The sequence below is a fragment of the Caretta caretta genome, chromosome 2 (genome assembly GCF_965140235.1).
Source record: "Caretta caretta isolate rCarCar2 chromosome 2, rCarCar1.hap1, whole genome shotgun sequence".
Lineage (NCBI taxonomy): Eukaryota > Metazoa > Chordata > Testudines > Cheloniidae > Caretta > Caretta caretta.
The window spans coordinates 197,928,046-197,943,824 of record NC_134207.1 but is presented as its reverse complement, the minus strand read 5'-3'; the positions used below and the strand labels follow the sequence as shown (position 1 = coordinate 197,943,824).

Genomic DNA, 15,779 nt, shown 5'->3' with positions numbered 1-15,779 from the left:
TCCAGGAAAAGACAATTTAAATTTAGTAGGTTTTTTAGTAGCCTTATCAAGTACAAAATGTTTTCTAAAAAAGCAATCAGCTTGTTTAATAAAAATGGAACTTGCCTGGATGCCCCTTAGTGAAGATACTCCCATGTAAAGAAAGACACCATACAAAACTGGCATTGGAATAAACTAGGGGGGGGAAAAACAAAGTTAAAAGTTTGCACTTATAAAATTACATAGTAAAATATGGCAGTCCAGGTTAATGGAAGGTGCTTAAAGGAAGGGATCTAATTTTTCCTTTTCTTTTTTTTCAGTGTTAGGTTGACATATGTAGAGTCCGAAGTCCCTTATTTAACCAGAGAATAAATACAGAACATGGCAGCAACAAGGAAGAGGGCAGTTATGCTACTGTGCTTCAACCATGTTCAAAAGGGACTGCCTCTAGGATTAAGAAAAGTCTGCATGTCCAATCAATCCTTGGCCTGTCTGACACTGCAACCTGAGTGCCAATTAGTACCAAATAATTTGGTTTATATAATACAGACAGCCATCTGCTAAGAAATGGATTGAGACCACCAGTTTATTTCACATAATATGCTATCATATGATATTTGCTTTTCGGTCACTAATCCAGCTAACACAAGTGAAATGAAAGGTCTCTAAAATCTCCTGAACTATCCATTCCTCAAATTCTGCAACGCCATATTTTGCTCTGATAAAGGATTGCTTTAAAGCTTACAAAAGTCAATGGGAATCTTTCCATTGACTTAATGGGCCTTGGATCAGGTCTTTATAACCCATATATTCTAATGAAGAGTATTTTAAAGGATATAGGTCAAGGTTGACTTTCCCTTCCAATTGACTATACTGAAAAGTTCTAAATGCTTTGAAGACAACCAGGATATACATGTGCATCTTACAACTAATCTTGAACACAGGCCTTTACTGAAACTTGACAGAGAGACAGAATCATGAACCGTGCCCAAGCCATGTTCATTATATATGGTGGGGTGGCTCACAGTGAGGACATTTTCCTATTAAATAGGCATACTAAGAAATTTCATTGGGGTTGAACGACAACTACATTTAATCAGGTACGAAGAAATAAAATACGTGCTTTTCATCAATATATTGAACAACAGCACAACAGCTTACAGCCAAGCATAACGGGGAGAGAGGGTAGTTGGAAGCAAAAGGGAAAGGCAATAGCCATTTAAATTAAAAAGAAAATTAGATGGAGTATTGCACAAGGAGTAGACATTCATTATTAGTTTCCAGCTGCCTTTGGCTCCATGGAAACTGAACAACTGAGTTTCATAAAAATCAAGCATTAAACGTTTAGAATTTGTAAAATGTGAAAGAAACAATATAGGTCAGATACCAATCTTCTGCATCTTTACTTCTCTACAATACTCTTAACAGAGTATTAGAGGATCAGTTTTTGAATGTTTCCATTGATAGTGCCTTAGTGACCTCTTGGTGGCTTTCCCATTATTAGATTGCTTTGTTTGGATATTTCCTACAATCTAATCAAAACTTCTTCTTTAAGATCATTGTTTACTGTAACACCCATGGTCAACCTCTAATACTTTAAAGCCATATGAATAGGGTTGGTCAGAAAACAAGAATTCTGTTTCATGAAAAATGTTGAGGTTTTGACATGTTCAAAAAAATCTGTGGAAAAAAACAGATGCCCTCACACACACCAGTAGTTAGGGAGCTCACCTGGGATGTGGGAGACTCAGGTTCAAGTCCCTTCTCTGCCTGATTCAGGGTCTCCCATATTCCAAGCAAGTTTCCTATACACCAGGCTATTACCTAGTCTGTGGGGAGGTCTCTTTCTCGCTCGCATTTTCATCAAAACTGATAGATTTCAGGGAAAAGTTTTGGTTTCATTGAAAAATTCCTAGCCATCTCTATCACTGTAAGCACTGAAAGAATAATTTAGAGATAATGCAGATGTGAACTGAGGCCCTAATATAACCTGCAGAACCTTTATTATGCATGGCGATGCATAGAACAGAGAGGATTGAGGTTGATGCTCCAATACCAAAGTGAGTTTGCAAGACTGCTAAATAGACAAAACACAATATTGTGTGAATAGTGAGAACACAGTATATGTAAGTAACTGAGACAAACATGAAATACCACAATGCCATTTTTATAGAATCATTTCCTTGAGAAGTGTACATTTAATCTTTCTCCTATTCTATATTATTGCCACTCAAGCAGGTGTACAGAGCTATCGTATCTTTCCTCTTCCTTCACTCCCTTAGCTCAGGGGTGGGCAAACTTTTTGGCCTGAGGGCCACATCGGGGTTGCGAAACAGTACGGAGGATTGGGTAGGGGGACTGGCCCCCGCCCCCTATCCGCCCCCTCCCACTTCCCGCCCCCTGACTGCCCCCCTCAGAACCCCTGACCCATCCAATCCCCCCCCCCAACAGGCCCCCCAGGACCCCTGACCCATCCAACCCCCCCCCCCACTCCTTGTCCCCTGACCGCTCCCTTCCGGGACCCCTGTCCCTAACTGTCCCCCCGGGACCCCCACCCCCTATCCAACCCCCCCTGCTCCCTTCTCCCCGGTCTCCTGACCCCCACCCCCTCCCATCCAACCGCCCTCTCTCTGCCCCCCAGGACCTCCTGCCCCTTATCCAACACCGCTGCCCCCTTACCATGCCAGCAGCAGGACAAGCTTATTGGAAAGCCTGGGAGGTGGGCGGGTGCAAGCCATGCTGCCCACACGGTGGCATAACTGCAGGGCAGGGGGACAGCGGGGGAGGGGCGAGGGTCTAGCCTCCCTGGCCAGGAGTTCAGGGACCGGGCAGGACGGTCCCGCGGGCCGGATGTGGCCCATGGGCTGTAGTTTGCCCACCTCTGCCTTAGATGCATTAGAGTACAGACCTGCCACAAGTTAACCCTGAGCCTGGAAAACTGTAAAATAACTAGTCAGAAAAGAGTCTTAAGTAATCAAGCATTTGAGATAAGGGACAAGTGTTTATCATAACCTCTATCTTCTCAGATGTCTTTTACTCTCATCTATGCCATCATTTCTATTAACTCTAAAATGACAACTGTAAAATGAAAGTGGATTTCTTTTAATTCGTATATTAAACTTGCTTATATTATCCAATAGTAAATAATGATATTAAAATATAAAACATGCTATGTTTTAGAACAACCATTATCTCTTACCTTCAAAACAGAGGTCATGAACACAGAAAGGCCCATCAGAACAAATATCATTAACCCTGTCACGCGCTGCTCCCGGATTCCCAAGAACTTAGGTTGCTCTCCTGGGGCAGAGCATTCAGATTCTACTTTTAGGCTATTGACGTGACTTATAGACAGGACAGTTGCAGCCACAAACCAAGGCAAGCCCATTATTGAACATATCCCCAGCATAACACCAACCATGAGCAGATCAAGATGATAGCCACAGCCTTTCTGTAAAGTCAAGTAAAGAAATGAGTTACCTGCAAAAAGATTTGCAGTACATAAAAGATTTATACACTAAATGACTAAAAAAAATTCTCTAGATAGATTTCTAGAATGCCCACCACACTAGTAGCCATGTGTTTTGTTACTAGATATGAACAGGTCATTTAAGTAGCTGCAATTTAGTTTTATGTTTCAAAGACCTACACTATTTACGGTTATGTAGCCTATTTAGAGAACACTGAACAAGTTTCTTTTGCAATAAGTTGTCTTACATGCTTACAATTGAGTTCAGAATATATTCGAAAAATGAAAAAAAGCTAACGATTACCTTCAACTTATGCTCCTTTCTGTTTATGATTACTGCTGTGATTTGCTGGTCCATGAAAATGAGAATGGTACAGAGTAATGCAGGAAAAGCAGCTACCAGTAGTGTCCACCAAGGATTACCTCCAAGAGGATCTATGAGCCATCCCCTGTCTTTTTGAGTGGGCTGGAAAACAAATTTGAGTAATAGGAATGAAAGTCTATAACTGTAAATGCCTGCTATAATAAACAGGTCAAACTCAGTTTAGACTAAATACTTTTTTTAAAAATGCCTTTTAAAAGAATCATATTCAAGTTTTTAAATTAATGAAAATGTCTTGGAGTGAAGTTAGATTATGTTATGTTTGTTCTCATGCTGTCACTTGGACAGCATAGAGGTCACCAACATCATGTTCTGTCCTGAGTCTGGGTGTTACAGGATAGGATGCATGTGAGGGACAGGCATCTGTTGATGCTGACCAGCCATGTTTTAGGTCTTCTGGGGGCCTTTTTGATCCTTCTTTATTGATGGAAAGTCTAAGATTTTTCCCATAAAGAAGCTGGTATGCTTCGGAGCAGATGACCATACCATTTTAGAGCGTTGGGCGACAGTTTGAGGTAGTGGGACATGTTTAGTTAGAAAAATGGATCTCTTCATTCAACTTGAATTTGTCCATTTGAGAGTTTCAATCTTTTGTACATGCTTCATCTGAATGATATCCAACTTCTTTTCAATTTTGACACCGAGAGGTCATGTTTCAATCCCACAGGTCAAAATACTGGCCACCAAAGCATTATAAATCCCCAGTTTGTCTCTCTACTTATCAGCATATTGAGTTTATGAAGAACATTCTTGATCAGGTGCCCCTTTACTGACTATGCTTTTGCAGTTTGGGCGTCAAGTTGTTTCTTGATGCTTCCAATGTTATCAACAACAGAGCAGACCTAGGTGAAATCATCATCAATCTCAATTGGGGTGATTACCCACTAAGATGCTAAAGCCTGCAGGATGATCAAAACTGCCAATTGTAAGAAGTTTGGTTCTACCCCAATTAATTTTCAGGCCAACTTTTGCTGCTGAGCTTTCATGGATTTAGGTGCCACAAGTAGCTCATCCATTGATTTGATAACTAGTGCTACGTCCTCAGCAAAACTGGTGTAGGTGAGGATCTTACCAAGGGCTTATGCCTAAAACGCATTTAGTTAGTGGACTGAAGGAGTGGTGCAATTAGCTGCTAGGTGTGCATTATTATAACATTAAGTCATATGAGGGTGTGGTTTATGTGAAAAAAATTTAGCAAGACAAAACAAACATAATCCTTTCCATTCTCCTTGGCTTCTACACATCTCTCCTGAACAAGGGTTCATGCTACTCTGTGAGATGGAATAGCAAGGATCTCCAGGAACTTCCTTTATCAGATGAAAATTAGACCCAGAACAGAAAATGCCAAGAAATTAAAAACATACATCAATCCAGAAAAAAAATTAGCATGGAAAAAACACGCATATTACAGTGTATTTCTTTGCAAACACAAAAAAAGTCAATTTCTTTTTCCATATTTAACAGCAATTTTTTCATTTTTCCACTGTTCAACTATCCATGAAATTGCAGATCATTTAAACCTTTTTAAATGGACAAGGTTTTTGTTTCTTACTTCAAATTTCTCAGGAACATGTAATTTAGCAGAAGGAACTCCAACAAGCCAGTCAATCAGAACCATGATCACTATGGTCAGAAATACAGCAAAGTCACTGATTGTAGAGCGCACCTAGAAGGGAAAAAAGGTATCTTAAAATACAAGCTATTTTCACTGCTATATTTAATGCCTGTCAAAATGGATAATTTTTGCAACTTTAAATTAGTTCAATTTTTTAAATGATCGAACAGATCAGATTTAGCCCACAATTCCTGGCACTATCTTCTGTCATACTTTATCTGTAAATTAAAGTGACCTGTGACCATAACCCTATTGTCTTATTGCCCACCCTATTAATGGAGGATAAAATATCTTAAATCCTAGCCTCGAAGAAGTGATCTGTTGGAGGAAACAAATTCCTTTAAAGGCCTTTGGAAATGATTGGGTTCCATTAGCCTTAAAAGAAGGACCAGACCATTAAAACAGGTCCCTCAGCCCAAAAAGATGCATGTGCCTCTACCTCAAAATATAAAATACAATGGCCATCCCATAGCAAAAGTCATAGAATCATAGACAAAGGTCAGAAGGGACTATTATGATCGTCTAGTCTGACCTCCTGCACAACACAGACCACGGAATCTCACCCACCAACTCCTGTAACAAACCCCTAACTTACATCTGAGCTACTGAAGTCCTCAAATCGTGGTTTAAAGACTTCAAGGTGCAGAGAATCCTCCAGCAAGTGACCCATGCCCCACGCTGCAGAGTCTAATTTCTATGCTTAAACTTCCAATCCCATCCTAAACACTACATACCTGGTATAGCTGCATTCCATATATGATAAGGTATGATTTCACTATGAAACAATAGCCATGATGCTTTTCTGCAAGATGCCTGCACAAATAGTGATGACTTTTTCAACTTGCAAAACATTGTAGAGGCTACCCCACAGGACGCCTCCCCATATAATAGAGCTGTAGCACCAGCCAGCCAACAGTGCTATTGACTAATCTCACGGATCTCCTCTCACTTGGAGTTGGCTGGCTGCTCATCCCTTCCTTTCTAACATCTTGTTTTTACACTGTCACTCTTATTTCCAAGAGCACACTTTAGAATTTACAGTTTTACTGAGATCTGGATGTTTATACTTCAGCTAATTTGGGTTATACTGTAGGACAGTTTCAAGGTGTGGAAGATGGACTGGTAAAAGTTAATGTGCATATGTGGGTATGGGTTTAAATTTCACAAGCATCTTCCCCACTTTCTTTTGGCTAAAAGGAATTATCTTCTGGCACTTGATCCAAGCAGCAAGGATTAGATCAGCCCCCTAACAGAGGCTGAGTGAAGGGATGTTGCTCCCAACACTCTTGTGTTTGGCGATATACTTTTTCCCCCCAGGTTAGGTATCAACCCATCATCCTGTGCCAATGGATGTGACAAACCGTGTGGATGTCTAATCACTTTGTGAGATCTGACTATATCCCAATGTGGATTTGGGGGCCTCCTTAGGTCTGTGAATGTTTAAGTTACTCATTGTTGTGAATACAGTAAAGAATTTAAGAAAATGACAGTTCAGTTATCATAATTTCAAGAACTTTTAACCATTTCCAGTACCCACTGTCTCAGTGTCTATATTTTTAGTTTTAACTCCTAAATTTACAGCATTATCAGCCAATTATCAATCAATCACTTATTTCTGTCTCACCGGGAGAATGATAGCAGCAAACTAATATTCTCAATACCGTGTTCTGAACCTTTGGAAACACATTAAGTAAAAGCAAAACTGGAGTGAATTACATCATTGTATGCAAGAAGGAAAGGCTGTCATTTCAAAGCAAAATAGCAGTGAACCCTAATTACCTTAGTAGGGAAATAACGTTTGGTCTTAAACTGCTTGAGAAAAGAGGAGAGGAAAAATGTTGTAAAGAATAATATCACGGACCAAAACAGAACATCTGGAATATATGGGCCATGATGACCGCAAGCTGATCCAAGAAACACACCATGAAACTTTTTGCATTCCTACAAACAAAAACAACAAAAAACAAGTTACACTCTTTAAAATAAAGGTCATTCAAAGGAGCATTATAACTTGAGGCCTCCCCCTTAAACTCACCAAAACAAAAAATTTGCACTGAAAAAGGCAATCAGTTTTTATTTTTTAAAGCGCAAAGTCTATACTGAAGCTTTCTACATAGACTAATTACCCCAAGACTTAAGGGAGGTAGGGACCATGCATCAAATGCTCTCAGCATATGCTCCTAAAGTTGGAGAAGTTTGGAAGCAAATCTTAAATTGTTAATTTTGTTTCTATCCTAGACCAAAGGTGTCTAGGGAGGATCAAGGGAGAAATTTCAGAGTTTGTTGCTTACGTAGTAGAAAACCAGACAAACATTCTGATACTACCGTTTAGGACTGTGGATAATTCCTAAAAAAAATTTTTTAACTTGTATTTACTTTTGGTCCTAGCATAGAGTATTACAATTGAAGACTTATCTTTACATCTCCCTCACTCCCGAACCAAAAAATGATCCTCAAATGTACTTTATACAATTTTCAGATTCTAATTTAGCAAAGCACTTAAGTACATGCTTAACTTTACACATGTACTTAAGTCCACTGAAGTCAATGAATCTTAAGCACATACACAAATCTTTTGCTGAATTGAGGCCTCATATCTTATTAAAAATGAATGTTTCTATGATAATATATTAATACAGCAAAACAATTACCAATTAATATCAAAATAATCACCAAGCCTCTGAAAGAACTTGGCCCTACCTGTCAAATACAGAAGCATGCATAGATAAATGTTTAAGATTTAGATCAAGCCCTTACTGTGAAATTGAAAATTATTGGCATGGATCATAACACAAAAAAGAAGGCATCCACCTACTCAAAAGGGAGAAAATATTCTTTCATCTTTTCAATTCTCCCCTAGTGTTCTAAAAGTGTTCTGCATATACAGAATTCTAAAGAAGCTGATCCAGATTCAACTGGGGGATGAAACAAGATGAAAAATAAGTAACCCCATGTTTTAATTTTTGAGTTACTCACAGAAACTGTGAGGTTAGTCCATGTTACAGTATCCACAGATGTATTGGTCTTCAGCCACATCTGTAAAGTTTCATTGCTAGGGTTCTGAGGCTCAGAACACACACATCTGAAAAGTAAAATTAAGTATCAGTAAAGAGCTTTTCATTCTAGTTTCAGTTTGCTTTTGAACTTTTAAACTCTTAACACAATGTTGCAATTTTAAGCTATTTACATTTGTAAAAAGTTAAAGTGGCTACAATAACTTCGATCCCAAACTACTACATAAAGATGACAGAGTACAAGGCTCCTCATTATGCGCAGTGAAATACATGAGATAAGAAAGTGGCTTTATTAAAAAGAACTATTAGAAATATTTTCTGAAGATTTCCAGGAAAAAGTGTTCCATATATTTTCCTCTCAAATTCTAACACATTAAATTCTTTCAAAATTGCATAAAGCAAAGGTCTCTCTCCAGAAACAGGTAGCAGGTACTTATAAAAAAATTTCCTTATAAAAGGGACATAAACTTGAGGGGGGGAAATCACATTTATTTCTAGAACTTGGTGCCTACTATAATGAATATAACTGAACAGTTGACAAAAAACAACTGTTTTTCTTATCTGGTGTATACTGTACATTTGACAGACTTTGGTAGAGTCAGTTTCACTTTTGAACCTGTTCAGTCATTAAGTTTCACCATTGTTGAAAAGATCCTTATAAACATTAAGTAGGGAGCAGAAAAACCCCAAAACAATTTTTAAAAAAGTAAGACATCACAGGGCACTCAATCTGAAAAGAAAATTATCTTAAAACATTTAGGCTAACAGCATCCCTTTAACAGAATTAAAAAATCTGAGGTTATGAACCTGAATTTTATGCTTGAATTGCACTTCACATTAGCAAATTTGTTTGCAAGTGAAATGCATTTTGGGATACTGGCACTCCATAAAAGAACCTGCTCATGTAGCTATTGTGGGTTTTAATGGGTAGCCAGAGAAATAAAGACAAGTTATTTCAAATAACCAGAGACAGGCAAGAAGATAGTTGAACTATTTGCTAGGCTTAGAGAAACGGTTTTCCAATGAACCCGAGCCTGAAAATCAAACATAACAAGTAAAAATAAAAAATATATACATCTTGTGACTGCATCTAAAGATAGAAGGTGAATAAAAAAAATCTGAAGGTACAAAATTTCCATCCTTATTGTATAAATTTAGTCTATATCATTATTTACATTATTGAAAACTTTTTACAGTACTAAATATTTCAGTTGACAAAACTCTTTTCTCATATATGTACATATATTATTTTAAAGTTTTAAGAATTACTACACCATATCAGGTGTACAGCAAAACAAATTGATTTTACATAGCAAAACAAACTGATCTTCAGCTAGTGGAGATTTATGTCAGCGTAACTATTCAGACTGGTATAACACAGCAGGACTTGGCCCAACATGTTTAAACATTTAGTAGAGATTATATGAAATTTATACCATACCTACCATGCTTTCTCTTATATGTACCTGACATTGGGCTATCTATATGCAAAGCTGCAATTTTATGACTATGTAATAAAAACATTCAAGATGCAAAAATTCAAGCATTCAAATTATTAGGCTTTTTTTTTAAAAAGAATTCTTGAAAGCATATTATTATATATGTTCATTTAAACTTCCATTTATACATTCAGAAATTTTACTAATGGACTGTAAGGTGTTCCATTAGTATTATCCTGGTGTAAAAAAATGTAAAAAACCTGACACTTACGAATATGAAGTCAATTTATCCAGGTCATTGTGCATATTGAAGGCATAAAGTTCTCCCAAATGAAAAAGCTTTTCCAATGCTTCATAGATAAATATGATGCAAATGAGTGCTGCAAAAGCCTCCTCAGTAAATCGAGTGATGTAACACACAAGGCTGCTTGCGTCAGTTGCTACTAATACTATGCATAAAAATGAAGTCCACAGACCAATGCTGGTTCGCAGGGAAAGATAGGAAAGCCCATAGTCCCTGTTTGAAAAAGAAAATACAGGTGTTCAGTAAAATTTTAAGGCTACCTGAAACAGTAAACCATTCAACCTTGTAAAAAAAAAAGGTAAGGCACAAATTTTTGTCCCTACACTTGTACTCTCTTGTGCCTTGCTTATCCTGACGTGAGGGCAGCCTTTGTTTGAGGCAGAAACATCTGGGACTCTACTTCTTTCCTCATCCTGAGGGCTGGAGCTGTTACTATGGAGAGAGGGTGCTGGGATCCAATGAACAGTTACGTAGGTAGGGGGCGTATGAACCCACTCTCCACCTAAAGGGTGTGGGGTATACTTTAAGGCTGTCTACCTTTTCAGCCTCAGGGTTCCCTGTCAGGGTCAAAGTCACTATTGCAGTTTAGGCAGAAAGGTGTGGTAATTCTTTGCTTTGTCTGACTTTTCCTGGCACAGGACTGGAATCCTGGTTTCCTTGCTAAAATCAACCAGTGCCTCACATCCAAGTGGCACAGAGTTTCTTTATATACTCCAAGTCCTGTTTTCTCCTCTAGCTGCAGCATGCTAGGGCCAGCGGTCTCTACATGCTGGAATTTAACAGCTAAATGTCAAGACTAAGATCTAAAGTCTTAAGTGTGCTTTCTTAACTTGCTGGTTGGGAGGAACCACAATCCACATATCTGAACTATTCTAGAAGATCAAAGAGAAAACGAATACTGACAAACACTATGGCTGAAAGTGAACGATAACTTATACAGATACACCATCAAGGAAATATATAAAAAAACACAATAAAAGACTTCCACAAGGAAATGTTGATCCTCCTTTTTTCTTTCATCTGTGTAAGATTGTTACAATTTTTAAACATAAAAGTATTTTTAAAACATTATATTTATAAGTCTGATATAGATTATGTATCAAATTATTTATAATTCCAAAAGCAAGATTTAATCTATTTAAATTTGTAACTAGAGATGGGATAGAAACAGTATATGGATCTAGATAAAATTCAAGGCAAGGGTACAAGGTTTAGATTTGTGGCCAAATCAAGACTAGGGTTCAACTGACATTTGACATTGCCAAGATCTTGCAGGCTATTCTTGCAAAATTATGGTCACCAGAGCGAAAGGCAGATATCTTCTGGCTTTTGATCCAACCCCAACACAAAGTCACAAAACCAGGTTTGCATCTGAGAATTAAAATGCAGCCCAACTAAAATGTAAAGTCGGGTTTTAGTCCATGCCGACTTGCAGATTTCCACTTTCAGTATTACAAATCTATCAGGAAGTCTGAGTTATCCTTAAGTTCAGAAAACGTATCAAGTCAATGTAAATATTACTTACTTGCAGAATTTAAATAATATTTTTTCAAATACTAGAACTGGTCCAGTGCTCCCCAGTATCGTAAGAGGTTGCCCAGCAAACAGAGAATAGGCAATCCCAGTTAATGAGGCTCCAAAGAGAGATTCTATTGCACTCTGTTTGGAGGAAAAAAAATTGCTGTGACACATTGCCTTTATGGTTAACATTTATCACCATGTTTTCACACTTATGATTTTATAAACCACCAACTTAGAAATAAAGTTAGGAATGAAAACAGTAAAACCAATATTGATATTGATGCTTTATACACATAAGTAACTTAACACAGCACTGAAATAACAGTACCATGGTCAAAAGATTTGGAATGCCTCACTCTTGAACAACTGTAAAGCTATCCATACCCATAAGAACAAGTTATTAATTCTGAAGGCTAAGGAGGAAAGCACACACCAACAATTTTAACAAACACAAGGTCTACCAAATGTGGTTAAAGAAAAAGAAAAACTGTCTTTCTCTGGAAGAAAGAAGATATTGCAGCATATCTGTATGAAAACTTGATACAGTGTGCTGTATCAAACCTGCACCAGGCAACCAAGCATTACAAAAGAAAAACTGTGAGTGGGTGTTACTGAACAATAATGGTTTACATATACATGACAATGAAAAGATGGAGTAGTAAGCCAGCATCCCACCTGGTAATGCATTTCTCTTTGTTAGGGTAAACTATTTATTTGTTTTTGTCCTAGAATTACATGCTTTACTAAAACACTTTCCTCTTAAAATAAATAAATAAAACGTTATAAACCACTACAAGAGAGAAAAAGCAGAGCTTTGGACCTAAAACATTGTTTAAGTTTTAAAAAATTACCTAAGCCAGTTAAAAAATAAAATATGAAAAGACATGAGTTTGACAAGAACATTCTTGACTTGCAATTTTTAAAAAAATGCTCTTCTGTAATTATTCATGCCCGAGAAAGCTAAAACTAAGCAAACATGATTTAAGCCCTAATTCAATAAGGCACTTAAACCTGGGCTGTGAATTGCTGAATTGGGGCAATAAAAGGAATTTTACATGCTACACATAAAAAGATGATGTATTAATTTGGCCTGTTGTTCAAGTGTTAACCTCAAACTAGTATTTTAGTTCAATCAATGCATTAACTTTGGGCTCTGAATCAGGATGGTGGCAGGGACAGGGAGTACTGTGAAGGTGACATTCTCTGGGAATGTGAGGGAGGGGTTTGAACACAAACTTTGTACCTTACAAAGTCAGCTACTGTGCTTCAACATACGTGCACAGTAACTAATTTATTATATTCATTGATGCACACCAAAGTATCTGAAGGCAGGAACAAGCCCGCAAATAGTCCCAGACAGCTAAAAAAAAGAAGGTATTTAAAATCAAATCTTAAAAAGGAACACATTTTCAAAGTTATGCATAAGAGGTACATGTACAAACCACGTTAATGTTTTTATGCCAACTGCCTGAAAACATACTTCCTAACTCTGGAGTAATAAAATTATGGCACAGTACAAGAATGTAATTTATTTCTAGAAGCAGATTTTGTACCAGCCAACGGCTTGTTAAAATTCTCCTGTTAATAAGGAAATATTCAAGTCACAGGCCTTCTTTGCAAAAAATAAAGTCCAGTTAAATAAGTACAAGTGTAAACAAGTACTACAATTCAAGTTTAAAGGTGTGCTCTGAAAAGCAGTATGGAGTTTTTTTGTATTTTGTATAATCAAAATCCTAAGATGTTTTAAGGAAAAATTTAAATACATCCTTATATTTTCCCTAAAAGAAAAAAAGTCATTTTCACAACAAAATTAAAAATAGAAAATACATTTAATAAATTATTTTAATTAACAGTCATTAGCTAATTCACATTGAAACACTGACTTTATACAATAGTGGATGTGACCATTTCCCTTTAAGAAAATTGCGAAGCCCTAGTAAGTAATTTAGTTAAAATGGCTATAGTCTGCATACTATCCAATATGGCATTACCAAGATTAAAAAGATATTTCTCTATAGCCAAATTTGTTAAGGTTTAAAATGAAGAGTATTTTCTGTTTATAAACCTTGGTTATCTCCTCTTATTAAGAATATAAAGTAGTACACAATTAGTGAAAAAACATTTGTATTTTGTCCATGGTTTAAATATACAATTCTGCTTCCTCTGCCAATGCATCATCAGCATTATCATCCACACAGGCCTACTACTCAAGGCCATTAAGCTTGGTTAGCTATCCACCTTGAGCCTCTGACTTATCCTAAGTAGGCCTACTGGGATGGTGCAGCTTTAGTGCTTACATTTTTTGAGCCAATTCTATTGTCCCTTTCCAAAAAGACAATGAAAGCTCTTTTTCAATTCATGAAGCCATTCATCCAGTAAGGCAGGATAAACATTTTTACCTTAACTGTGCATCCTCTCCTGTTCACATTTTCCACAGCAATTACCTTTTGGGGAATGTCTGCCTTGGGGCAGGCTAATCAAGTGCTGTGGATAAACTCTTCAAATAAAAGTATGAATAAATGAGACAAATGCACACAGTCACTTGCCTCTGAAGATCTAAAAGCCTGGCCACTACCATTCTTTGTACTCACTATTCTGCCTTCTGTAGCTTCTCCCAGGAGCCCTCCAAAAGTGATTACAGGAGACATACAGGCACAGTATAGGAAAAGAATCGAGGCCAGGCACTGCAGGCTTAATGCATCCTTGAAGTCACTCAAGAAAAAAGGTGCTTTCCTTTTGATGTCAAGTATCAAACCACCAAAAAGCCTAAATAGGTGAGATGAAACTCGTCAAACTGTACACTAAAGGATTCTAGCTAGTTTAAAACTATGGGCTACACAAGATTGCCAATGCCGACTGCCAGCACAAAGTTAACAATTTCATAATCCAATTTAAAATACAACACAGATTAAAATGTAAACTAATTTAGTCAATTCCAATCCAGTTAATTGTATAAAAAAGTTACGTGGTTTATACTTAACTATATATTTTAAAATGCTGTTTAGCTATTTTGCATATAATGGGCTAGACACTGAAAAGATCCTGGCAAATCACTCTGCCCAAACAATGTTTTAAGAGGTCCAGATCTAAACAAAGTGGTCATCAAAACACGTAATAAGCACAAAAAGGATATTTAAAATCCAGCTTTTAGGACAGGGGTGGGCAAACTTTTTGGCCTGAGGGCCACATCTGGGAATAGAAATTGTACGGCAGGTCATGAATGCTCACAAAATTGGGTTTGGGGTACGGGAGGGGATGAGGGCTCTGGTTGCTAGTTCCGGGGTGGGGCCAGAAATTAGGAGTTCAGGCTCCCAGCGGCACTTACCTCAAGTGGCTCCTGGAAGCAGTGGTATGTCCCTTCTCCTGCTCCTACGTGGAGGCGCGGCCAGGTGGCTCTGCACGCTGCCCCATCTGCAGGCACTGCCCCTGCAGCTCCCATTGGAGCACTGGAGGGGGCCATTGGAGCCGGAGTGGGGCCATGCTGCAGCTTCCGGGGAGCCACGTGCTGCGGCCCCCGACCCTGCTCCCCGGCTGGAGCGCCGGAGCAGGGCAAGCCCCAGACCCTGTTCCCCAGCGGGAGCTCGCAGGCTGGCTTAAAACAGCCCGCGAGCCATATTTTGCCCACCCCTGGTATAGGACATAATACTGGAGCTGAAACCAAAGTCAGTTCATATGGTGACAGGTTCTCTATGGAAAAGTATCACTAAATTCATGCTGTTGAAAATTTATTTGCCTGATATTAACTCTTGAACCTCTATAGTTTTTTTTCCAGCTGATCCAAACCTGCAATAAAATTTTAGTGAAGATTAAGATTGGTTAAGTCTTATCAGTTGTTTTTCTAATTTGTAGGCAATCCAATTTTTTAGCCAAGGATTTGAGTTTACTAAAATTTCCAGACAAGAAATGCAACGCATCTACAAGAATTTACTTTGAATTTTTTGCAGGTCTAAAAATCACTACTTTGTCCATATTCCATTGGTATGAATCTTGTTATATGATGCTGCATATAATACTGACCTCTTCTTTTAAAGTTTCTTCTGTGGGGTCTAGAAAATA

At 37.9% G+C, this 15,779-nt stretch overlaps 1 protein-coding gene across 8 annotated transcripts in view; it reads right to left on the bottom strand.

Annotated features, from left to right (window-relative positions):
- SLC4A7 (solute carrier family 4 member 7) overlaps window positions 1-15,779 on the bottom strand; it is a 161,301-nt gene that overhangs the window by 16,090 nt on the left and 129,432 nt on the right. For all 8 annotated transcript variants that reach the window (XM_075125726.1, XM_075125724.1, XM_075125725.1 and 5 more), the window contains 9 exons: window positions 14,315-14,489; window positions 11,728-11,861; window positions 10,170-10,415; window positions 8,422-8,527; window positions 7,225-7,386; window positions 5,383-5,496; window positions 3,753-3,914; window positions 3,179-3,430; window positions 106-174 (listed from right to left, as the gene is read on the bottom strand). In XM_075125726.1, coding sequence (XP_074981827.1) covers window positions 106-174; window positions 3,179-3,430; window positions 3,753-3,914; window positions 5,383-5,496; window positions 7,225-7,386; window positions 8,422-8,527; window positions 10,170-10,415; window positions 11,728-11,861; window positions 14,315-14,489 — 1,420 coding nt within the window. The remainder of the gene's footprint in view (window positions 1-105; window positions 175-3,178; window positions 3,431-3,752; window positions 3,915-5,382; window positions 5,497-7,224; window positions 7,387-8,421; window positions 8,528-10,169; window positions 10,416-11,727; window positions 11,862-14,314; window positions 14,490-15,779) is intronic.